The sequence below is a fragment of the Ischnura elegans genome, chromosome 6 (genome assembly GCF_921293095.1).
Source record: "Ischnura elegans chromosome 6, ioIscEleg1.1, whole genome shotgun sequence".
Classification (NCBI taxonomy): domain Eukaryota; kingdom Metazoa; phylum Arthropoda; class Insecta; order Odonata; family Coenagrionidae; genus Ischnura; species Ischnura elegans.
Window position 1 is genome coordinate 58,260,531 of NC_060251.1, and position 27,596 is coordinate 58,288,126.

The 27,596-nt window shown below is 35.7% G+C and overlaps 1 protein-coding gene across 3 annotated transcripts in view; it reads right to left on the reverse strand.

Annotated features, from left to right (window-relative positions):
- Positions 1 to 1,465: 1,465 nt before the first annotated feature.
- LOC124160766 (serine/threonine-protein kinase Pak) overlaps positions 1,466 to 27,596 on the reverse strand; it is a 50,926-nt gene continuing 24,795 nt past the window's right edge. For 2 of the 3 annotated variants that reach the window (XM_046536788.1, XM_046536787.1), the window contains 5 exons: positions 21,019 to 21,205; positions 18,579 to 18,771; positions 13,420 to 13,616; positions 12,058 to 12,195; positions 1,466 to 8,149 (listed from right to left, as the gene is read on the reverse strand). In XM_046536788.1, coding sequence (XP_046392744.1) covers positions 8,066 to 8,149; positions 12,058 to 12,195; positions 13,420 to 13,616; positions 18,579 to 18,771; positions 21,019 to 21,205 — 799 coding nt within the window. In that variant the 3' untranslated portion in view covers positions 1,466 to 8,065. The remainder of the gene's footprint in view (positions 8,150 to 12,057; positions 12,196 to 13,419; positions 13,617 to 18,578; positions 18,772 to 21,018; positions 21,206 to 27,596) is intronic. The other variant, XR_006865234.1, reaches the window with a different exon arrangement.

The window sequence follows — 27,596 nt, forward strand, 5'->3', positions numbered from 1 at the left end:
CCAGCATCACAGTTACGTGATTTCTGAACATTTTGATGGTCTCCTTTGACTGACTCGGAACTTGTCAGCAGAGAACATAGGTCATGTCCCAGAAAATGGTAGGGTCCCTGGAAATGCTATGCTCTGCTACAGATGATTTTAAAGGCTAGCTAAGTCTGTAATCCTTGAGGGGTTCATAGATGCTCTAAGTGAACCACAGGCAATTTTTTTAACCAAAAACCCAACTTAAGAGATACAGCTACTGCACCGTGCTAGCACATGATTAAAGTTGCTCAGGCTAAAATTTTTTGCAAAAGGTGAGTGTTCTGTCCAGAAAACATGAATAACCAAAATGGGCCCATCAAGCAAGGGTTTCAAATGGATTACTTATTCATTACCAACATTCTCCTTATCACATACCAAGTATTTTTTAAAAAGGTGAACATCAGTCTTTTATTTCCCTCATAAAATGCAATGCAGATGAACAAAAACTACCTAATGAAGATTAAACTTATATTATTCTGCTTTTGCATATGCTTTAAAAATTTCAAGGTTTGTTTTTTCCACCCAATTTGGTCAATTAACATTAAAAGCCATTTAATTATCGCATATATCAAGTAGACACTACCTCATTCACCTGTTTTCACATGTGTTGAAGTTACAATCTAGTATATGTCAATTCACTTCACCATTGGATTCAAATGATGACTAGTGGTCTTGCGGGGAAAAATTTTTTAATAACTATTTGTAACTCATTAAAAAAAAAAAATATGGGCCTATAACAATATTAAATGCATGACTTCTTCAATGTTAGAAAAATGTTGGGAATACAAAAGAGCTACATCAAATCCGTGCATGGGCCAAATTGGTTAACAACCATCACCAATCGGATGCGAAAAGATACAATTTCTAATGCACTCTAAATCCACACTGCTCCACACAAATTGGGCCAGGAGGGTACTTGAAATGCGTTGCAAAGTTTAAAGTATACCGGGACTAGCCGCGGTGATCCCGGTCAAGGCGAATGATTTTTTCTCTGTGGATCTTTCGCGCGTTGCAAAGTATTGAAACCCTAACATTCTCAAACAAAACATATCATTTGTTTCTTTAAAAAATATTCCATCACCCTTAAATGGCCTTCACCCGAGTTCTGATAGAAGTCCATGCTTTGGTATGATTGCATTGCTGTCGAGATAACCTTCATAAAATCATTAACAAGAACATGAAATTTTTTTTGCAGATATGATTATTCAACTGACTTAAAAACTAATTACCTATGATGAATTCATGATGAACAATCACTTCACTAATTCATTATCTCTAGAGGGAGATTGTTCACCACATTCACAGCCGGTGCCTTCATTAGAACATATAAGCTTTCTGCATTCTGATGTCTCACTCTCTTTTCCATGTTAGGTATATCCTATTCGACAAGAGTACATACAAATTTTCCATGGATGAAACAAAGGTAAGAGAAAAGAAGTCATCAGTTACTCAATTACTTTTACTTATCTCAATGTGCATACAAAATAGCGGACACACGACTCAAAAGGTTATGATTCACAGAAGTATGAAAACAGAGTTAATGAAACAAACGAAAAACAATAAACATGGAGGAGAGTGAAGGATGTGTTTAAAGCAACACCACCACTCATAAAATCTTTACTCACATTAGGTACACTTGACACGCTTACCAACACTGCCCCAAGACCACTTGTCTATTATAAGCTCACAATCACCAACATCCCACATTTTTCTTCAGTAGCAATCACAGAAAACAACAAGATATAACCAGGCTTTCTATTCGTGACAACTTTATGTACAACCTTATTTGCAACCTACCGAATAAAAAAAAAACTGCTGCCATGAGATCATATCAAAAGCATTTTTTGGCAAATTTAAAGTCATTGGCAGAAATAAAAGGTTAATTAAAATAAAATATCATGGGAATTTTAATAGCTGTAATATACTCAAGTCACTCTCACTTGCCTTCAGTTCAAGATACAATTAGTGTGAAATGAAGTAATTTTACTTCCACAAATATCGAGGAAGACAGGCACCAATGAAAAATTTTCTAACGACTCGATGTACAAAAATTATAAGAATCCCGTCTTTATCAACACCTGCTCGTATTGCATCACAACCCTGCAGGAAGACGGAAAGTGTGAAGATGGTCCACAGGTGACGTCAATTAGAAATGCTCTTTCAAAACACAATCAGAAGAATCCTCTAAATGAAGACACACCACAAAATCATTAGGAAGCTTTTCATAAAGGAGTGATAGCACAGCATTGAGGGATAACCAGTAATATTCTTTTTTAGTGTAATACCCGAATGGTAAGTGCTCCATTAGCAATCAGGAAAACAACTCATCACTCACATATTGTCATCCCGGTACTTTATCACTTGGTCACGATGAAGCATCATTACACAACAATCATCTCACTAGACCACGAAGGTCAATCAAAAAAATAATAGGCACGTAACACTGGGCTAATAACGGCCCAATTCTTAAAAACTGCTGTCCCATTTTTTGCTTAGCTGTCAAAAAATACTGTATTGGCTGCAGAAGAATACAAGTAAGGAAACTATGCAATGGAGAGTTCCATCTTTAATACTATTTAATATCCCAAAAAAATGTCCTTAAACACAAACCATCAACTTTGTCACTCATTTTAATAGACGATAACATGAGAAGATGCCTAAAGGAATAAAAATTATGTACCTAAAAGAGGAAAAATTACGGTTAAATAATTTCTAATTCAGCCAATGAAATCCATAGAAAGAGGAAGCTCTGATCAAATAAATACATAACAGGTAAACTAAATGATTCACATGGCCACCATCACAAAAATGATAGTCTAAGCTAGTCCTTAATTCACGATTTCTTCAAAATATATGAGCCTACACACTTAAAGTAGCTGCAAAGGATTTTATACTGAACAAAAAATACTTCTAAAACTAAATAATTGTATTAAAAACCAAGGTAAATAAACCTATTGAGGGAAAATTGAAAAAAAATCAAAAATAAATTATGCCTTTTGTGTAAAGATCATTAAAAAAATTAAGGGAAAAGTTTAAAACTAGTTGTCACATTTTTGGAAAAGCTAAAATGATTACAACATGGCCGCAAAGAAAAATTTTAATGCATTTTGACAAAATTACTACCAATGAGCTGACTTCAGTGCAGATATTTTTGAAAGACTAAGCCCTCAACCCACACCTCTGCAGTACCTGGCTATACACCCATGTGCCACTCACAGAGGAGTGTGCAGATACAGAGATCAATAATTTAAGCCATAAAATTCCTCAAACACGAAAACTGTACAGAATGTATTTCATATACAAGAACTTTTTTATATTTCTGGAGCATGCAAATAGAAATAAAATGCAACACCATCAAAGAAATGCATGCCAGTTGAATTTCCCAGGTTAACTTGAAGTTTGAACGGTATCTAATGAAGCTTCAGCTCATTAGCAATGAAACAGCAGCTTTGCTCAGTCATGCCTTGTACCTTGTTCTCTCCATAAATAGTGGAAAAATATCCATGACACTAAACACGGAACTCTAGAATTTCCCAATCGAAAAAAATAAAAATTTTGACAGCTGAAATTAACCTTCCTGCTTCTATTTAAAAACTCAGGTTGATATTTCCCATCACTAGTGCTTCCATTCATACATGGCATTAATTATCACATTATTAAGAGACAGAATGATTGTTCAAAAAGCAATGATTTTAACTATATCATTAAATTCTCTTCTAAAAATAACTTAATTCTTGCATAGATAAAAAAACTTGAACGCCATTAGCTTTTTCATCATATGTCACAGTGTACATATTACTGTACTCATCTCTAGGAATAAAAGCGAAAAACTGATGACTTTCGGTTTCACAATAAAGGACATGTATGTATGTAGACATGTATATCTCACAGTAATCATCATCTAATGAGTTGTTTACTACAAAGTTACTACGATGTGAGTATAAAATTAACAATGTTTCCTGATCATGGCTATAAAAATAACTGTGATCATAAGAAATAAAATGAACTTTACATCTGCTTTTAACTATTTCTTAAACGTATGATTCCTTCTAAGCTTTACTACTTTCCAAAATGTAACTGAAAATGTCAACCTAAGTATATCTTTAATACCAAAAGCAGAAATTTGCAGGATAATTATGCGAGAAATGCATTGTCTGTTTTTTTGAGCATAAAATTTGGGAATTTCTATTTCTTACACCTTCAAAGTAAGATATGTACATTAATTATGCAGAGTCTATAATTTTTAAATTGATTAAAATCTTCAAAAAGAAATGATTTATTTACATTCAATACACTAACTAATGTTAGGGTCGAATCACCAAGGGAAATAATTTGCAATTTTAAAAGGTGTGAACGATTAGGATTCCAAAAAAATTACATTTATGTACCTGTATAAATTATAATAAAAACAGGAATCCAAAATTGATATTGCACAAAAATGTACAGCAAAAACATCAAATAATTTAGTAATGAATCTTTAAAAGTACAAATTCACCTGCTTGCAAAAATATGCCCACTTTGCCCTAATATCATTTCATTCATCATTGCTATGGCTCCATATTTTTTCCCTATTCTATTTATACAGAAGTGACAATAAAAACAATGTCTCAACAATCACCAATCCATAGATGATTTTTCTGCTAATTTCTCTTCTGCCAAACTTAAGGTTTCAATATCTCTGGCGTTTTTTGGAATGAGAGGGCGTTTCTTTACGTTATGCACATTTTAAAGGGTCCCCTTAATGGAAAGCACATTTTAAAGGGCCTTTAATGGAAAAGTTTTCGAAAATACCCAATGCTATTCACTCAAATGTTAAAATTCAATGGAACTCTGTTTTTTTTTAAGAAAAATCTATTTCACAGGACTGCTTGCATGGTGAATTTTATTTCATAAGCTGAAAATTCTTAAGAGAAATCATCTGATAACAAAACACTACACACAAGATGCTTCAGCATAAAAACTGCTGTCAAAGGCTTAGAAGGCAGAAGAGATAAGCAATGAATTGATAAATATCAGCACCCTTTTCTTTCCTAGTATACAAATCATTAAATGGATCCCCGAAATAAAATGAACCTAGAATAAATTGAAGGTGTATAGCACTCCCAGGTCCTGCTAATTGTAGCAATGCCCAAACACACATGAATATGCATCTTTGTTTTACAAGGCACGACTAGCATCAACTGCACCTTTTCATAACTTATGAATGTACAGATGGGTCACAGTTATAATACTTTGAAAAAATAATTTACCCCGTCTGCTTAAATATCAATGGTTGAACATACATATACGCAAGTACTCATGATTTTTTTGTGTAATTTAGCAATGAAATAAGGCTCCAAATTTTGAGGCAACCTTTGAAACAGAAGACATTACGCGAGAAGTTTATTTCAACATTTACAACAGATCCAAAACCAAAATTTTAGACCTTACAGGTATCATTTTATTTGAACCTGCCAGTCTATTAGTTATCTTAATAAAAGACGGGAATTCATGTCTGAAAATTAATTATCAATAAGAAAAACCGCTAACTTCATGGTAAAAATTCTAGCAGAGTCACTCAATTGTAAGCAAATGGGTCACGTCAAAATGCATTAATATTCTCTATGAGCACCCTTGATTAAAACACAAACTTAAAAAAAAAAAAAAAAGAAACACATAGCCTGAGGCTTCTACAATCTTCTAACCCAAAAAGTCATTGATAACATCAACCCATAATTTAAGTGAAAGCACATATAAAAAGACAGCTAAACGGCATAATTGGAACGCTAGTTAAAAAAGTTCTATTGAAATAAATTACAACAAAAAGAATAAATTACTGCTCATATTAAATCAAAATATTCAAACTCATTCCATGATTTACAATTCAAAGGCATTATCAAAAATTTAAGGAAAATAACTACAAAATCAAAACTTTTAATGGCGAGGACTGGTAAAGCATAGGTATCATATAAATATCTAAAGAAATCAATCCAAACACTAGGCATAACACAAAATATTCACGAGAATACCATGGTTATGAACTAACAACTTGTCATTGCATTCTTTACCAGGCTTTACTCAGTATCATTTTCAAAGACTTTGACAAAGGCAATGGCCTATGGGAAGGGCCAGTGAGGGAACTACATGAAATGAAAGCAAACAATTTTCAAAGGACTTCAAATAGCACCAGAATAACTGTCAAATTTCTTAGAATGGAATAGCTTGGTAGATTTTGATAATGAGTGGTAATTTTTTTTTACATTCAAAAGGTAGACAGCCATCATTCAAATGTAAGAGAACTTAATACCTTAGCAGATAAAAGCCATTAAACACAAGATAGTAAGAAGAGAAAAATCTGTAATTCATACCATATAAATCATTCTAAAATTAACAGTCTTTACAGAACCATTTAATGAATCTCTATACTACCTATTGGCAACAATATAGCTTCCTTTCACCTTTCAGGCAAAAGAATGTTCTCAAATAAAAAAAGATATGTAAGATCATATATCTAACAATGTGTAATTTATTTAATAATTCGAAATATAGGTACTCAGTTATTTAAATTCTACCAAGCCTACAAAAAGCAAGGGTCTAAGTAAAGAAAAACAAAGTATCATTTCATATAAATATATAGAGAGGTGCCATCACAGATAGCACTTTTATGGAAAGCTATAGAGTATGACAGAATAATTTTCAAACAAAAGTCAAGTAGAAGTCTTAGGTATAGATTACCAAGATAGATGATTTGAAGTAGGGGAGTTAAGGGTATAGAAAGGAAGCACAGGAAGATTGTTAAACCTTTTTCATTAATACTGGCTGAATTTTCTTCACAGCCTTGGCCTTGCTGTATGAACTAGAGTGCACCACCAGTTGTTGACTACTAGCATATACACAGCGGCCAACTGTAGGGCATCATTTAATTCAGCTCTAACTGATGACTATAACCTGTTTCACCTAAACACAGTCAACCCTTTGGGTTAGCATCGGCTGGGTCACCCTTCTATGGAAGGGACATTTAACAAGCATGAGGCACGTTAATCTAAACCAAACTCATTAAAAAGAAAACAAATTCAATATGCTATGATCCATAAAATTCATTATTTACAAGTATGTGCGTGCACATACTTAAATATTTACACTCATTTCAAACTTATTTGCATGGTCACTCCAGAGAGCATATTGGGTAAAAAATGTTCTCTCGAAAGATATAAATCTATTGTCTCTTTCACACACTATTACTCTCATTTTTTTTCCTTGTCCTCAGAAAATTTCAATCATTAGTTTATTATGCATTTTCCATATCATCTGCAAACTATACATTATGAATCTATTTATATAATTTTCATATATATAATTTCTCCTCCATGACTTTTAGAAACCAGTAATTAAGAATTAATCAGGCACACGGCTACAAGATTATGGCCCACAATGGGCTCCATTAGAACAGGAAGAGTATAGCTCTCCTGAAGAATAGATAAGCACAGTTCTCAGCTCACCACTTGCAACATCACACCATTCCTACTCAGCAACCAACTTCATTCACTTAGGAAGAGACAATGGTTGTGAAACAACAAGGGCATTAATAGAGGCAATTCACAATCCATGACAGCCTTTCCAATCTATTTCTCCAAACACTCGTTCAATTTTAGTCCACTGAAGCACCCAATTAATGCTGCCATTAAAAATGTCTATCAAATAAACAATGAAATCAAAGAATTATATAAAGCAGGTCATTAAGTTACGCAAAAAAATGTTCACTGGATGATATAGATAAAATTGTTACCAACCTTGGTTAAATATTAACTTTTTGCACTGCCAGGATTCATTACCATTCACTTATCTACTGAAGCTCCACCAAGACATAACTAGAGCTGAAATTATCTTGAACTTGTTTCTTGATGTCTTCAGTTTGGCACCGAGACGGGAGGGCAGATTCTTCTTGATATGAGATATATTTAACGTATAGAGGGGTAAAATATCGATGAACTGAACCAAATATTTTGGAAAATCTGGACTGAGTAGCAGCCAAGGAATCAGCACTTTTGAATGAAGACATCCACTAATGACTCTTGGCAGCATCTTTGGCAGCGACTATGAGGGGTGTGAGGGATGCTAGTGGTCTTGCGTTCTTGAGGAAAGGGTGCTGAAAAGTAAAGGCCAAGTTAATCCTCCTGGTTTTTCCCCTCACAAAAGGTTCAATCAAAGTTAAAATTCAAATACACATGAAATGAAAATTGTGAACTAAGAACAATTTATTTCAACTTGGATAACAGCTCAAGATTTCAGCTATGAGAAATAACCATATTTCTTGGCCCATAATACGCACTTTTACTGACAAATGCGGTCTAAAATAACCCAGTGTCTTACAAGCTAAGAGTACTTGGTCCTCCACTAACATAGAGATGTTTCGCCGAGAATACGGTTGTCTTTATAACAATTATTGATAATACCTGTTTTCAGCCAGTGCTAAGAAAAAGAGTTCCACTATTACTATGACAGTTATTCCTTCGAAAAATTACAAACAAATCATATGACGACTTGTTTACGTGGTAACGAGGCCACCTAGCAGAGTACTCTATCCATTCAAACATTTTTCCTAACATCTAACCTGAATGTTCAACTAGTGTACAGGCATTACTAGGTGGAACCACATATCTTTGGTGCGAAATAAATCACTCATTAATGTTCCAGAAAAACTTTCATTATTCTGACCCCTGGTTTTGATTAGTATAAGTGACCAAATGGTTCACAGCGAGCCTCTTATAGACATGCCTTTTAACACCCTCTCTGTATATATAAGGGGATAGCGGTGAACCATTTGGTCACCTTGATAATGACTATATACTAGTAGAAATCCAGGGTCAGAACAAGAAAAATTTTTGTGGAACATTACTAAGTGATTTCTATTGCACTATCTAACCTGAAAAAAATAACAGCGTGTCTTATGTGTCAGTGCATCTAATTGGCCAGGAAATACGGTACATACTAGGGTGGTTTCCTATTATTTTTTTAATTGCCTAAATCGAAAGATTAGAAAACTCCTGAAGTACGCATTTCACGCATTTAGATTTTTAAATGACGATATCTATTTTTCGCGATTAAATGAAAAGTGGAAATTTTCAAGTGTGCGAAAACGCAATGACTAAGTATGAATGTTGGGAGAAGCCCCTGTGAGGTCATTCTGGTTCTGGCTGTGGCTGTGTGAGGCCACCTTGGTGCGAGGCTATGAGAGCCGCTAGGATGCAGGCTGCTAGCAGGTAGTGCTTGGCTCAAATAAGGACTATTAAGAGATATTTCCCTGAAGTCTGTGCCTCATGCCTGCATTGGTAATCTAAGACAATGTGAAACTCCTATCTATTCGTATAGAAACTAGGTCCCTGTGATGTCACGTGGAGTGGCATCGCATGGGTGCCAATCTGGCCTTTTTCAAATGCAGTTAAAATTGACCATTAAAATTCGTCTAAACTGGGATTTCTAAAACCAAATAATTTGCATATTATGAATACACAAATGTTGGGTAACGAATCGCAATCAATGCCTTTCGTTTTCTTAGATGAAGGAAACTACCCTATTCTAAAATGAAATTTAATAAATAAGTAGTAATCAGATACATAGACTGTGTCTTCCAATTGTGAAATACAGTGGAACCTCGTTAAAGCGAGTACGGGCTATAGCGACACCCCTGCTATTACGAGAGATAGCCGATGCACCGTCAATTGACCCTATAATAAGCGTGTTAAAAAATTCGTTTTTACGAGACCCTTTCGGTGTTGGCTCTCGCCATAGCGAGGGTTTCACCGCCGGAAGACTTTCATCAAGACTCCTTAACCTCTGTAATTGCTAGCGATCTGTTAGAAATGAAGTTAATGGAGTGCTCAGTCTCAAATTTATGTGGTAAACTGTTGTTCGATAAATATAATGATGACGAAACAATGCTTTGCATGATTTTTATTCAGTGCGGCGCTTATAAATTGTTTGAATAGTTAGTCGTTTTTTGAGTAAGGAAATTTAGTGATGCAAAAAAACATCGCCTTTCGTCTGGATTTATGCTAATGTTTATCGGATGGATGTTCATCTGTCGCCGCACCACTCCTGTTCCTGTACATCTGTTCGCAACAGGTATATTGGCTATTATTTGCTCCACCTCCGGTAAAGCGACAATTCGCTATAGCGAGTGTTTATTAGTGCACCGTGGGGTGTCGTTATATCAAGGTTTCACTGTACTGAAGTTTACCCCAGATAGCACAAGGGGTAAAATACAAAAAAGTAGTTTGATTCTATGGCTCTGATCCTTCTATAGAGCTACAGTATCTCTAGTGCCTTTAAGAACACATATCATGTACAGCAAATGCAGTGATAAAGAGAGACATTCAAGCTTAGTCATCACATGATAGGATTAATAACTACAATAAAAGATGGCATAAGGACTTTAATCCAAATTTTGTTAGGACTACTATTCCAAAGCATTGACCAATGTCCATGGGGTTAAATATTTACAATCATTTACCCCAGGACCTCAAAACCAAGATAAGTAATGAAGTACATATTTAGGAAAAAGGTGTTGAATTTTTTCCACTCCAAAATGTTTCGATTCAAATTTTAAAATCTGATATTTATTGTATTCATTAGATTTATTATTATTATTATTAAAATAGAATGCCCAGGGCATTGAAGGAAATCCAATCTAATATTATTTTTAAGTGAAAAATAAGGGATTTTCTACTTGAAAACCTCTTTCACTCAGTAAATGAATACTTGGGAATGGAATGAGTAATTTTATTTACATTTTACTATTTTATAAGTTTGTATTTTATATTATCTTGTATACGTATTTGTGCAATTTATTGACGTGCCTTATATCGATGCACAATGCTGTAATTGGTCTTTGGGCAAATAAATACAATTATTATTATTATGCATCTCAGTATTCACGGCTGCAGTAGCTCAAAGTGGTGGCTGTCCATACATTCCTTAACTTCCCCTCTACCTACTCCCATTGGTCAAAGGCCACCAATAGAAGATAAGTGGACTTTATTCAGTCAGATCTGTCATTTTATCAGTCACATCTGTCATATGGAATTATTTTCTGGGGGGGCTCACATCAATCTCATAAAATCTTTAAATTACAAAAACAGGCAATTAGGGCTATTCTCAATCTACCCTATAGGGAGTCATGTAGGGCACATTTTCAATCCTTACAAATTATGCCTCTTACTGCCCTGTATGTATTTAATTTAATAATGTATGTCAAAAAAAAATCTGAATTCATTTGATCTAAACTGTGAAATACACCAAATAAACACCCGACAAAAACATGATATACATATTGAACTGAGATCATCTAAACTTGCTAGTGAAGGACCATATCATAAAGGGGCCAAACTTTTTAACTTACTACCACCAGATATTAAAGCAATCCAAAATAGCAACTCATTCAAGCACAAATTAAAAACGCTTATATATCAAAATTCAATTTATTCACTAGATGAGTTCTACGACTTGTGTAAAAAATATGTTAACAAAAAGAACTCGACACCTTACAAGCCATAACAGGCCATAACAAGCCACCTTACAAGCCATAATTGCCGGCCTCGGTGGCGGTGGGGTAAAGTCCTCGCCTGCCAAACCGAAGGTCGTGGGTTCGAATCCCGCCTGGGTAGGTGATCCCTATCCAGGGCATGGATGTTTGTGTTGTACTTTGTTAATATTGGAAACCCTCGTTGTAAAAGGCCGTTATGTGCTGTTTACGGGGGATGTAATAAATAAATAAATAACATGTATATATGTCATCTGTCTTTTATGTTTTTATCTCATGTGTTGTTTGTCCACTATATGACGATTTCTATGTTACATATGTAACCCAACGGAAATAAAATTATTATTATTATTTATTCTCCACTGTGTGACCCAGATGTGGGTTCCACTACAGTTTGAACCACGAAAAAGAGATTCAGCTCTGCTGCAAACATTTGAAACCCAAAAAAAAAATGTTGTTCCAAAAAGTGACCCAACTACCCTCAGCATACCTCTTATTTTAGCTTAAACCTTTACCTTGAGCAACTCAGAGGCTGAGGACCTTCGGTCAACTTCTACCTCTAGGCACAGGTCAAGAAAATCTTGGAACAGGGCAGACAGTTTCTCTTTTTCCTTGATTTCAGGTTTACCATTGGTCGCTATCAGGTATAAGGCCTAACAAGAGAAGGGATACATTTTAATGCAATATGTACAAAAATTTAGAGTAATTTTGTAAGAAAAATACAGTCACAAAAGTTAAAAGTAGCATAGAAGCATTTAAAAAGAAGCTGGAGATTCTTTGCACAGCTCCTTTTTAAATTGCCAAAATTTTGCTTTGTTCTATTAACACTAAAACTACCGGCATGGAGTCATTTTGACTCCTCGCGGTTTTTATTTCTCTGCCCTGACTACAATTTTCTGAATTCTGGCCTGAAATTCCGTGACTTTTATTCATTTTTGACATAAAATTAGGCTTTTCGATTAAAATAGTTCTAGAAAATAAAATAGTACACATCTTTCAAAAAAATCGTGAGGAGTCAAAATGACTCCATCGGTAGTTCTAGTGTTAATACAAAATAACATTGAGTAAATTTCTGCCAAGGTAAGGCTGGCATTCGAGGTTTTCCAATCCAGTTTTGGAATTCAGAACACCAAAATCAACAAAATTTGTTATAATTAACTCTTTAACTGTCATTACAAATTCATTACCATTAAATCATTATAATAAAAAAAATATTTATCAAGTTATGGGGACAATGTATCACACATTCATTTTTAGCAGCAGCATGCAAACTTCAATTAATTTTGACAAAACTCAATCTTTCCACCCCTACTTTACACTGCAGTCAATTTTCAATATTATGCCTTCAAATTATCTGCAGGGCAGATTACTTGAGCCACCTGCTTTAAAGACACGGGACAACAAACAACAATAAAACCAGGTTGCATGATGAGGCAACCAGATTTAAGACCAAATGGGAATTTCATTATTCAAGGTATGATTTTCATGCTTTCTACAAGTAAATAAGAGGTATGTATATTACAAACAATTTATGAAAATGAGCTCAGTTATATACAATATCAAAAGAAAAGAAGACCAGCAAGACCAAAGACTTCCGACCTACACCAAGAAGTGAAAGAAAGATTTCCAACTTTAAGTATTTTAAAATGATGCAACATTAATATGGTGCCCCATTTAGCCACTTCCTTTCACTCTGGAATTTTTCTATTGTCATTATCTAATTTCCCTGACTTCCCTGTGAGTACTGGCACCACGATTCCCACCAATAAAAAGTGGTTAATTGCAGCACACTAATGAACATAACATAATACCAGGAAGTTTATAAATTCCTCATCAAAATTCAAAAGTGCAGCTAAAAACAAAGACACATTGCTCACCCTCAAAGGATTTTCATTGAGGTACGGAGGCTCTCCTTCAATCATCTCAATGGCCATGATGCCCAAAGACCAGATATCAACCTTAGGTCCATACTGCTTGCGTGTAACCACCTCCGGAGCCATCCAGTAAGGTGTACCAACCATAGTCGTCCGTTTTGACTGCTCAGGTGAGATTTGAGCACAAAACCCAAAATCAGCTGAAAGAAAATTAAGTGTGATAAAAGATAAGGATTAGAAAAGATGCGATTTTATATTTAACATAAGAACATCGCTAAAACCTTGATTATCTGTACCTCAATTAAATGATCATTGGAAAAAAATAACATCACTTCCCAGACCAATTCTCCCAAACACTCCCTGATAAGAGTACATACAAAATTATCAAAATGATAGTCACCAACTACCTTCACAATTTACCCAACCAAATAACACCTTTGCTCCAAATTTGAAGGAATATCCATCTTTAATGGACTCAAAAATGTGATTAATGATAAAAAAAATAATAACCAAACAACACATAATGAATATTCACGATTTAAAAATGAATTTTAACAGCTATGTATTGAGCAACGCCTGAATGTCATGTTGGAAATGTGAAATATTAATATAGAGGAAAAACCAATGCAATGACCGGAGGAGAAAAAAATTTTGATTTGACTTTCACAATGCATAATTTTTATTTTTCCCTAATTTCCCAATATTATATTAATTTTTCCCTGAAATTCCAAGAATTTCCAGAGACTACGTCATGACTTTCTGGTTATATCTCTCCCCTTGTCTACCCTTTCCTTATCTCACTTTCATACCATCTCAACCTCAACACTAGCTTCCCCCATATAGCTGTTAGACAGAATGATTGAAAAATACCATACTAAGCATGACACAAAAACCAATGTTGAGATTCTAAGAAAAAAAAATCATCCGTTTCTTTTATCTATTTTGGCTTTCTCCTCCCTGAAGATGGAAGTTCAAAGTTTTTCTGTTCTGTCTACCAGCACAATTGAACAACATATTTCATTTGAGTGGGATTATTCCAAATAACAATGAAAAAAATCAATTTCTAATTTTGAATGTTTCTTTCAGCTTCTTGTAAAGATATGTTTAATTTTTGAAAAATGTTAGCACAAAAATGGAAATATGTATAGAATGAAGAGCTAGGGCCAGCAAAATTTTGGTAGTTGAAATAATTTTTAGAGTTTCATTTTATGAGTCAAGTAAACTTAACTACCCCATAGATCTAGACCTAAAAATATGAAGCATCAATACAAAAATAATAGGATATACTGACCAACATAAAATCACCTTGCCTGTTTTGAGCCGATGGCAAGCTGTGTGAATAATAATCACACAAATTATGGCATTTCATCAAACCTACAATTTCATTCAGCATTGTTATTGTGCACAGAACTGGACTAGTGTCTATCTCTAACATGTATTAAATAAGAAGTTCCAATTTTCATAAATGTTGAACATTCCTCTATTATGGTTCACCATAATGATATTTATGTCAGACAGAGGTATCCTCACAAAATAGAGTTCACCACAGTAAAACAAACTACAAAAATGATGATTTCAAAATATAAGCCACACCACTTATCTGGAGGAGCTAAAAAATTTACTATAAGCCAATACATAAGTGAATGAGCAATGAGATAACAATGACTAATTGTTGTTGTTTATGTTTTTGTAATTAATTCTATTTTACTGTCGTCAACAATTTGTTTTTTGCTTTTAGTATGCCTTCCGGTTGCCTTCTTATCACCATGTGCAGTAAACTTCTATAAACATCAGTCTTCATTAGCTTAAATGACATGTCTAATCCCTTAAAATCCTCACAATAATACATGATTTACATGTAAATTGTCTCTATGCTGAAAAATAGTTTAATAGCATTGATTAATTCAATGTATTTGACACATTAAAAAAATATAACAACACTCCTCAACACACTCACACGGCAAAAAAATCAAAATTACAAGAAAAAATCACATTGATGTTTGTAATACATGGAATGGCTTTGGAGTGACAATTTAAAGAATTTTCTAAGCACCCATAAGCACACTGCATCACATTCCAAAGAGAGATAATTGACTGAGATAAGAATACTCACAATTAAGTATGTTATTTGAACAAAACAAAACAAGTACATTTCCCCATTGGTGAACTCACTAGTTCTTTAGCCTTTGCACCCAGCTATGGAAGGAATAAACTACATACTACTGCCTGGTATCACCAGTAAGGCACTCAAGTGCATGATGGAACTTCTTAGATGAAGGGCTTCTCTGTCACAGTGCATTACATGAACTTAATTTTTCCCTCTTTCAAAAGGTAGGTCAGTTAGCATGCTGAAGCTCAATTAGTGCAGCAAAGTTTGACACAGATTAGAGGTACAGGATGCAGGCGGTATTCTAGGCTGAAGCTCATTTAGTGCCAGATGGCAGTTAATCTAAAAAAAATACAAGTGAAACCTTGATAGTACTCCCCACCCTCAACCTCCTAGCAAAACTCTCACTTCCAATCACTGTCACTTTAAATGCTATGTTGTTAGGCAGAGTAAGAAGAGGCTTCAGCCATACATATCCAACTTCACACTACTGTGCTCCGATAAATTGCGTTAAAAAATATTAAAAGTTCGAAAAATAATCTGATAGATGATAATCATGAAAGAAAGTGTTAAAATTATTTTTCAACAACCAAGTAAGGCTTTGGTTTAACCCTCTGAATACCACGACCCGATATGTTGACTTTTGCTTCTCAAGCAAAAAGAGCCAGGTAGTTTATTGTTCAAATTAATAATTATACAGCAACTAAACTCTTGAATAATAAAATCAGTATTAATTATATAGTTTAAACATTAATTAAATGTTAATAAAATTAAAGGAAGTTGATACACCAAAAAATCACGTAGCAAATTTTTTCTTGAAGATGTTACATTGAATTTACAAACCTTTATTTAATAACATAAATTTGGCATTTCTCGCCATTGCTACTCCAAATAGGTTCACTTTAAAAAATAGTCTCATGCCTATGCTTGTCGCAATTAAAATTAATGAAAAAGTTGACGCCGTATGATCACAATGAAGACAACAAAATAAACACCCATCATGGAGCCCCGAACCCTGGACCCCTGGGTGGTAGCTGTAAACGCTAACCACTACCCCACCTGACCCGGCTGCTGAGCGGGGCGACATTATGGAACTATATGCGGATTGTGAAAAGTGTCGCATGAAAATTAATTAATTACAGCCAAACTAAGGCTCATTCAACGGAACCACTACTAGTTCAGGGACGTGTTCACCATTCCGAAGGCCATAAAAAATACGGCATTGAAAAAGGAGGAGCAAGTTTCGTAGTCTCCCCTTGTAAGTAATTTTACCCATACATCTCTAGGGAATTTTTCAATTTGAAAACAAGTCAGCATGCTTTCATATCCGTGTTTCCAGAAAAAATATTGAAACCAATTAGGGCTAGTATATCAAGACAATCATACTTTCTTGAAAAAGAGAAAAAATTTATAGGCACAAAAATGCCACAGCAAAACATTTATTGTAGCCACAAAAATCCTAAAACCTTTAAGCAAAACCATAGCTGTTCACATCCATGAGACCAGGATGTTTATTCTGGTTCATTTGTAGCTAAGGGTTTGCAACAGCTAACGTAATACCCAACGATCATGGCAAGAGGATAATACAACAATCATGGCAAGAGGATAATACAACAATCATGGCAAGAGAGACACTTTCTTCCCAAACCAAATTCTCTACCTTTCATGATTACCAGAATAAATGCTCCCACAGTACAGGACAGTCGCATTCTTGGAGAATCCTATGATTGCAGGAGTTACATTCTAAAAATTATAATTCCAGAGGTAATACTCTTAATTGCTTTAGCAAATGACAAAAACAAGTATCGGGGTGACAATCAGCTTGATTTCAGAAAAGGTAAGACAACCAGTGATGCAATAGCAGTCTTGACGACTCTTATGGAGAAGAACCTAGAATAAACCCAGGAAGTGAATGTCTGTTTTGTGTATTTTAAAAAGCATTTGGTCGAGTGGACTGGGTAAAATTAATGACCATTCTTAAGAAAATAGGTGAATAGGTTTAGATTGGAAGGATAGGTGACTCATTCATAATCTTTAAATAGCCCAGACTACACGAGTGAAGGTAGCAGACGGAGAATCAGGGTGGGCAAGAATTCGCATAGGAACGAGGGAAGGTGTTAGGTAAGTTTTGCAAGGAATATGGCATAAGAATCGATCATAAGAAGACCAAAATTTTGTACTTTCATAAAGCAGTGTGAGTTAGGATTGCAAGACTCAAGTTCACATTAGGTGGTCAAAAACTTGAGCTGGTAAAGCAATTCAACTACATATTCGAGTAGCACACTAGAAGAAAACGGATGCAGCAATAAGGACGTAAGAAAAAAATTTTGTCAGCAAAGGAGTTGCTCATGAGCAGGAAAGAGCTAGTGAGAGGATCATAATGTAAGAATTTAAAGAAAAGACTTGTGAAGATTCTGATCTGGAGTGTAACACTAATAGTTCAGAGACACGGACACTTGTGAAAGGAGGACAAGAAAAGAATCGAGGCGCCTGAGGTGAAGATATTGAGAAGAATGGAGAAGGTGAAGTGGGTAGAGAAGAAAAAGGAATGACATAGTGCTTGATATGGTGGGTGAGGAGAGGAACATGAAGACGACGCCTCTAGATGAGATACTCAGGAGACTTGAGAGTTGGGATGGAGCGATTACTGAGCAGGGAGGAGACAGTGAAAACAGCGTTAGAGGGAAGTATGTTGGGTAAGCAAGGGAGGGGATGGAAATGAATAGGATTTTTAGATAAGGAGTGGGCCCTATTTGGAACTGAAGAGGGATCTAAAAGTTAGGAGAGACAGGCTGGGGTGAATGGCAAAATGCTCCATGTAAACCTACCTTGACCAGTTGACAACTTTAATAATAACAACAAAACATAATATCTGAATACATGCATCCTATCGTCTATCATGAAAAGTTATATTTTTGCAATGGTATAATGAAATTAATACATAGAATACTTAAACACCTAACTAAGCAAAACGTGCTTTCACATTTAATGTACATTTTACGATTCCACCTAAGATTAGAATGACTTCAAATAGCAATGAAACTGGAATACTCACTTAATTTTACACTACCATCCATCCCTAAAAGTATGTTGTCAGATTTAATGTCCCGATGAATGACCTGATTACAATGAAGAAACTCCAAAGCTTGCAATACTTCACGGCAGACCGAGGCAATTTGACCTTCATCCATACAAGTCTCTGTGACAACATCTGTTAAAGAGCCACCAGGCAAATATTCCATCACAACCTGGAAAAGAGTAAATCAATTGCATTCAAAAATTAACACATTTTCAGTAGTAACAATGGATGTATTAGTGAAGAAAAAATGGAAAGGCTATGTAGTTATGAACAGACCCTTCTGTCAAGCCATGTGGCTTAGAAGAAATACGGATGCATATGATGTCTCCATGTTTCTGGGCTTCACCGCGTGGATTTTCTTTGCGACGACAGTTTCATCGACCTGAAGACGCCAGTTGGAATACCGGAGAAACTGTCATCACAAGGAAAATCCACTCGGTGAAACCCAGAAACATGGAGACATCATCTATACAACGCCGCGGAAAACTACACATCAACTTTACGGATATATAGATATGATAAATAAATCTGTGTAACATTTGAAGGACATCACAGGTGATATACATAAAAAAATTCCTAGAGAGGCCACAAATCATTTGCCATCAAAATCCAAACTGTGGGAAAAGGTATGGGTGGGGACAGGAAGCGAGGCAAATGGGAGGTAAGATTGCAAGAAGCTCGATGGCTATTGTCCCAGAAGTTGAGTGAAGTGGTGGTTACACAAATGTAGAAGGCAGGGCAAGAACTGCATAGAAGGATATAAATTACATAACTAGTGGTGAAGGTGGGTGATAGAGTTAATGAAAATGGAAAAGTGAGAAATTTGTAAGGAGGTGATTGAGTAATGAGAACCACAAAGGTTTTGCGACAGGGCTGTTGGCAAGGGATATGTAAATGTTAGTACAGGTAGTGAACCTTGAGAGTGGTTTAGTTGTTTTGAGTACGCAAGACAGATTTGGGGGGCGATGGACTAAGGATGGGCAACTAGAGAAGATTTTTCCAGTAGTGATGTTGTTGGACAGAATCAGAAAGAGGCTTTTAACAATTCTGATCAAAGCCTGCACGCCAGGGAAGTAGGTGGTGGAGAGGGAGAGGTATGTGGGTTGTTTATTTGTTTGACTTTTGGGTTCATAGGTTTTTTTGCAGGATTTTCTTATGCAGAAGGTTCTCAGGATATCCTTGATGAAGAAAAGAGTGGTGAAGATTATTAAGAAAAGTGTCTAAGGAGTCGGGGTTATTGCAAATTCTGTGGCCTCGTACTGAAAAAGAGTAGGGGAGGGCTTGTCTAGTATGCGAGGGATGACGGCTATTGTAGTGCAGGTATTGCTGTTTGTTAGTAGGTTTAATGTGGACTGAAGAGACGAAATTATTATTTTCTAGGGAAATTAAAACGTCTAGGAATGTCATTCAGGAGGAGTGGTGGGAGGCGAAGGATAGTTTGGAGAACTCATTGAGTGCCGAAATGAAAGAACTCAATGAGGCCAGAGAAGGAAAATGCCATCTATATAACGAAGACAAAGTGAGGATTGAAGTGGTTAGGGAGATAGGAAGGATTCTTTGAGGAGACTAAGAAATAAATTTGCGTATGAAGGGCTAAATCTACTTCACATGGCGCAGCCTTTGATCAGCAGATAGTATTTATTGTTGAAGGAGAGGGCATTTTTCGTAAGGATTAGGCAAGATAGATCGGCTAAAAAGTCAGTACTGCAGAATTACTATGGGAATGAAATACAACTTAAAATCGGACTTTCAATGTCCAACTTCAACACACTATTTTTCTCCAGCAAACATAATGCTGAAGTCTAGCACTTTTCCCTCCAGAGGGAAAACGCAGGGTTGGATTTGTACAAAAGAAATTATGCTCTTAGATATATTCAGAGCCAAATGCAACAGATGCACTTGAATCATGCGCCAATGATCTATCTGACACAGCATATCCCAAAGCAACTCTAAATCTTATAAAAAGCCACATTTAAACAAATATAGTACACCCTCTATTTAGACAGATTTGCAAAACATTTTTTTGGAACTTACATAACTCTACCCATTATTTTTCAACAAGAGATTATAGGCCAAAATGAATGGACTACATTCATAATTATTCAGTGAATTAGTCGAAAAGAACATTTCTTACGACAAACCAAGAAATAACTTAATCCACATACATGTCAGTGTAAAAGCCATGAAACATATACTTAAATGCATTAATTGACAACAAAATGATAATGCCACTAGCATTTGGCTAATTAAATATGTAGGGATCAGTACTATACTACAAATGCTTCACTTGCACACTTTCATATTTCTTGAATTTCCAATTAATATTCTCTAGGGTGATAGAAAAACAAAGAGAAATATACTACTGTGAATAAAATAATTAGAGGAAATACTATTCATGCCTAATACAAATACATACCCAAAGCTCTTCTCCCACTAAATAGCTGTCAAGATAATTCACAACATTTGGATGCTTGTTTTCTCTCATTACAAGGATTTCATTTATTATTAATTCCTTCTTAGGTTGTTGTGACAGGTTCATTTGCTTAATGGCAACCTCCATTCCTGTTGATGCCTCTATTGCTGTATATACTGTACCCGAAGCGCTAAAAATATTAAACATAAGATTAATTTTCTTGACATAATAATAAAACCTAGTTTTAATTTGCTAGTAAATCTTGGTACAATCATGTTCCATGATACAGGCATGTCAATTTTACTTAACATAATTTAAATTCATGTCATAAATTACAGATAAAGAAATTCATCAGGAATGAAATAGTGAACCATGAAGAATGACCTATGTTTACATTTCGATTAGGAAAATTAATATCTTGTAGGAGCTTAATATCCAATACTTGTATTACGAACTACCAATTAACACATGAATTACACCTTACATACCAAATACAAAATACTAACTGAGCAGGCAAGTAACCAAGTTGTTAGCTTCAAATTCAAGAGTCAGCAGATGTTTCATTAAGACATAACAAATACTATTCAGGTGATACCGAGGCAAACTTCAACCACAAGACCAGATCAGCATGAGGGTAAGTAAAACAATAGTATACTTAAATCCTAGGGTTGAGGATAGGCCAATGGTTTATCTCCCACCACTCATCTTACAGACTCCTCCTTTCCATGATCCTAATGACTTTAATTGACAGTCGCTTCCTTGAGATAACAAACTAATAAAAAAATGGAATTTCCTCAATTCCTCAAGTACTATTATACTTGGAGGACGGGAGTTTCATGCAACCTAGAAGGACGGCTAGGGGTCATTTGACCCCTAAAATGCATTTAGGAATGAAACGCCTCATTTTCATCCAATATTCAGTTTTATCGTATAAATTGTTAAATAAGTTCATTAAACCACATTTAGTAGTCCATTGCAAATCTAATCATGAAAATACATGCACTCAATACAAAATTTGTGTTTAATATTTAAACAATAGGCACACTGGGTTTACAAAATTTTGTTTTAAACACTGTTTAGGTGGTCAATTTTTGAGAGAGTAACATTAAGGTCAACGACAACACAACATTATTCCATAAGCTTTGTGTGCTCTCCAGAAGCGTAGGTACAACAGAGAAGGGTGAAAAAGGAGAGTGACAGGGAGCAGTTGCAAACTTTCTCAGAGTCCATTTAACCCCCCTCATCACAGTAAAATTCGACGCTTCCAAAATATTGCCCTGTGATTTTACCATTCTTACCAGTACCATTTGACTTTACAAAGTACCTAAGCCATATTTTCACGCCATGAACATGATTAGTACAGCACTTACCAAGGTTAATAAAAACTATGCAAGCAAAACTGAATAGGTACTGGAGATCCACCTACGGACCAATGAATTTTTATTGTGCCTAGGGCTCTTTAGCAATGGCAACAAATCTTGGCCTGGATATGTTACGAATGTTCACTTTGAAAAATTGAATCTAACGATGCTCATAACACCCGTAAATATAAAATTTTTCCGTATCAATAATGGAGAACTTACACGGTTTTTCTACAGCCATTTCAACCCACACACCTTATAGATAATCAATATTTTGTCATACTTTTATTTCAAAGAAGCAACCTGTATTTATTAAGCTGAGGTGAATCAAAAACATGTCACAGTTTCAAACAAAGCTTTCCACGTGCGAATTACAGACAGGTACGTGACTTCATAACTGCCGTTGAGTTCTGGTTTCGTTCTGAATGCTACATTCTTGGTGACAACTTGCATGCACTTCCATATTATTTGATTGCCAATCTTGTCTATGCACCTATAATTATTCATTTTCACAATCATAATTGCATTTACCATACTACACCATTTTAATTAAGTAAAACTACATAGTATATACTGAGTACGGTATAGTACTGAGTTAGAGGTGACAGAAGATGAGAGAGGCTCTAGAATTTTGAAGTCTGAGATAGCAATGAAGAACATGAAGAATGGAAAAGCAATGGGTATTGACAAGCTTCCTATTGAATTATTTAAGTGCTTAGATGAAGAAGGTCAACAAGAAGTAGTAGAGTTGTGTCACAAAATATACGATGAAGGAATGTGGCCAGGGGCCTTAGTAAAGACAAAAATGATAGCGATTCCAAAAAAGGGCAAGCACCAGAAGGTGTTAGGAACACCAGATTATCAGTCTGATTTCATACACGGCCAAGATATTGTTGAGAGTTCTGAATCTGAGACTCCAAAGAATAATGGAAGAGAATGTAAGTGAGGAGCAGTTTGGCTTCAGAAGAGGAAGGGGTACGAGAGAAGCCACTGCACTACTAAGAACAACTTGTGAAAGAAATTAGGAAAGAGGAAAAGGAGTAAGCCTATGCTTTATGGATCTGGAAAAAGCATTTGACAGAGTAAAATGGGAAAAGCTAATGGATATTTTTAAATAAAGAAAGCAGACTGGAAGGGTAGGCAGCAGATTAGGGAATTGTACAAAACCTAGATGGAGGCTATGAAAGTTAATGGAAAATTGACAGAATAGATGGACCTGGGTAGGGGGTAAGGCAGGGCTGCTTCCCTTCACCCACCCTATTTAATATATACAGAGAGGAGATAGTCGGTAAAACCATGAAAAGTGAAAAAGGGACGCGAGATAAAATGCATAAGGTCTCCCAATGACATGGTGATTCTTGCTGATGACAACCAGGCACTTCAAAGAATGATAAAAAGTTCAGAGGAAGGTATATAAGAAAATGCTGTGAAAACAAAAGGTATGAGAGTAAATGATGATATCAGAGTGTCATATATGTAAAAAGGTATAAAGGTTGTTTTACTATGAATAATAGGATACATTCCTATGAAACAAGGAGATGTAATGACGTTCATGTCAAACAATCGAACCTAGCTCTGGTATCTAGAGGGCCTGAGCTCATGTGTACAAAACTGTATAATAACCTACCTGTAAACATTAAAAGTATAGAAAATATTGATGTTTTTAAAAAGAGGGTCTTTGCTTACTTAATAGAGAAGTGTTTTTATAGTATAAAAGAATATCTTCAATCTGAAATGTAGCATTTTCTTATGTGAATTTGTAAATTTTGACGTGCCCTATATACTTGTTTAATGATTTTATCATGACATATTGTATCCTTGGGCAAATAAATATTATTATTATTATTATGATGGGGGAAATGTGAATGTTATGACCAATAGGGAAAAGATAGAGCAAGTTAGAAGGGATAGATATTTGGGAAGCATGCTGACTGAAGACTGGAGGAGTGAGGCAGATAAAGACAAGAAGAGCTATCAGAAAGGTACAGTGCAACCTTGATAAAACGAGACCCCACGGTGCTCAAATAAACTCTCGCTATAGCGCATTGTCGCTTTACCGAAGGTGGAGCAAATAAGAGCCAATAAACCTATTGTCAACACTTATATTGAAACAGGATTGGTGCCGCGATGGAGACATTTCTATCCGATAAACTTCAGCATAAATCAAGACTTAAAGGCGATGTTTTGTTGTATCACTAAATTTCCTTGCCTTAATAACATACTAGCCATTCAATTTATAAGCGCCGTACTAAATAAAAATCATGGAAAGCATTGCTTTGTCAACATTACCAATGCACAACCGACGATGCCATTTTTCTATTACATTGTGCATTTACGTGATCAATCTATTATTTTGATATTTCCTACGGAAAATTCAAACTATTGCTGATAAAACAGTATCGCAGTTATTAAATGCCTCAAATGCTTCCTTTGGTGTATGTTTATTGTTCCTGTATATTATGCAGAAGGTATGTGAAATAACGTATCGCATTTGTTTCTGCAGACGAAAAAAGTTGAGATTGAAGTGGGTAAAACCACAGTAAAAAAGCTCCTTCTAACTTTTCATGTTCGGCATTCCTCAGGTGCTATTGTTTTTTTATTGTGAAGAGAAAATAGGAAGATAAATTAATTACGCCTCCCTCGTATTGCTCCATTATTTTAATTTTCTCGCTTATATGTGTTTGACGTTTTTTGGCCATGGTGTCTACCTTCTAATGCTCTCTATTTACGCAACTCATGGACGTGCGGCTATGGTGTCGACTGCTTTCTGCCGCCCGAGGAACAAAAGAAGATCGAAAAATCGCGAAAGTTAATGCCACAGTATTTTCACTGAAACGAGCTACTTATTTATTGAACGGCGGTTTACCACATGAATTTGAGACTAAGCACTCTATGTTAACTTCATTTCTAACTGATCACCAGCAATTATAAAGATTAGGGACTCTTAATGAAGGTTTCCGGCAATGGAAACTCTCGCTACGGCCAGTGCCTCGCCAAAAGGGACTCGTAAAAACGGATTTTTTTTACATTCTAATCGTAGGGTCAATTGACGGGGCTCTGGCTATTTCTCGTAATGGCGGGGGTCTAGCAATAGCCCGTACTCGCTTTAACGCGGTTCCACTGTAGCATTTAATACGAAGAGAAAGGCGCTATGTAGAACGATGACCCTAGAGCACAGGAAGAGAATGGTGAGTCTTCTGTATCAGAAGAATTTAAAAACTTTCTCTAGAAATACAGCAAAGCTTCATAACGATATCATTTGCGATGAATAAAAAGAACATAACTAGTGAGAGCTTTTGCTCTGTTAATTTTAACCTAATTTGGAAAATTGATTTATATATAATTGCTGACCACCATCCTGACAATGCTGTCAACATATCGTAGTTTCACCCCGGTTGAGCACCTTTGTTTGTTTACACTACATCATTGACTTACGTTGCATTGTGACAATATCACTCATTTTATTATCCACTTTACTTAGCCTTAAATTATTAAATATACCTTTGGGCTGAAGTGGTGGCTTCATCATGCCGATTTACAGGCAAATTTGTGTCTAAAGGCAATGGTAAGAGCTTGAATAATCTGAGGAAACATAATGTGGCTAGAGGAGAATCCATCAATTCCATCAAAGCGTTTCCAACGAGTGCATCTGTTGAAGGATGCCAAATCATCGACGTGCATTTTTTTGCAAAGCAGATGATTTGTACGTAATGTTCTTCAATTTTACTATTGTCAACTTCAGATGCATTTGATGTTGATAACGTTATCTTCTACCTTTGCTATGATTTAATTTGCTTTATCCCATATTAATCCAGGTTCATGAATATATTAGTTTTTAGCACATGATAAAATTGAAGACAAAAATAAAAATTCAAATCCTTCCGTCAAACTTACTTAAATCAGGTCTCATTGGTTTTTGAAGATGAAAACACGTCAGTAGCAATAAAAGTTCGAATCTTAAAAGATACGATAATCTACTGGTTTTTAATTTCTTAAGAAATTTTTGCACCATTTCCCGACATAAAGTATCCATAATTGTTTAAATAATAAATTTTTATGCCTTGATTTAAGAAGATTTCAGTCCCTGTCGAATGACTGACACAAAGCTCTTTAATGTTCATTTCTTTGTAGATTTTCTATTTAATAGCATCATCCATACTATTAATAAGGAGTTGATTAGTGAAAATACGACACAAATGCTTTATTTATCACTCAAATTCAATTCGAATCATTAGTATCAGGATAAATAATCCTTGTTCCTAGTACCCAAGTTTCAGTAAATTTGGAAGGCTGGCATTGCAACTTCTACAGACTCACTTATAGCCACGTTTAGTTCTAAGTTTTAATAACTGCTCTCCTCGTGTACTGTGCACAAGAGCATCAATTATGGTTCTTTCCAGTATACACGCAACATCATATAATAAGCTTCATTCCTGTGGAGCCATGGTGACCCAATCATACCCACTCATAAATTGGACATCACAGTTAATCCTCTTCCTACGCACATTAGATTTATGAACTTGTAGAGACACGAGCATTCAAAAATTTCAAATTTCGAATTTGGCGGCTTTCGATTTGGCCGATGTGACGCGGTGGAAGGGTAGAGGAATTCGAACTTTGGGCATAATCTGAACAAAGTATCATTGAATCCGGTGTGAAGTTAGGAACTGTTCAGCGTTTTGCCAGTTTTTCCTTACCGTGGAGAGCGATTTTTTTCGGTTCCGGCTGCGCCGCACGCTCAGCTAGATCAGTTCATCACAATTTTGAGTTATCGTACAAATGTGATGCAGTGTTGCATTCTGAAGGGTAACCGTACTCCCCGATGCCTTGCATACAGTCTGGCCGGAGGGAGTTGTCCGATGACAGCACATAAGGAGGGGCGGAAAACCCTGCACCAGCACGGTTTGCAGCCGATCGCTGTCCCCCAAACGCACCTCACATCCTCACCTAGTCACACAACATTCTCACATGGATATGAAGCACTGAAACAAGCCTAGACCACTAAAACATGCCCTTTCTTCGAATTACCAAAACATGAGATTCCTCCTTTGGGTCCTTCACGCTCGTTGTCCCTTACGGCTCCTTTCTTCACAGAACCTTTTTGTTTACAAGTGACGTGGGCATTTCTCTTTCTTACCTGGCAACCTTACACCTTACCCCGAACTAGACCATTCTGCCTGTCATCGGGCAACTCTCAGCGGCCGGACTGTGGGTTTATCA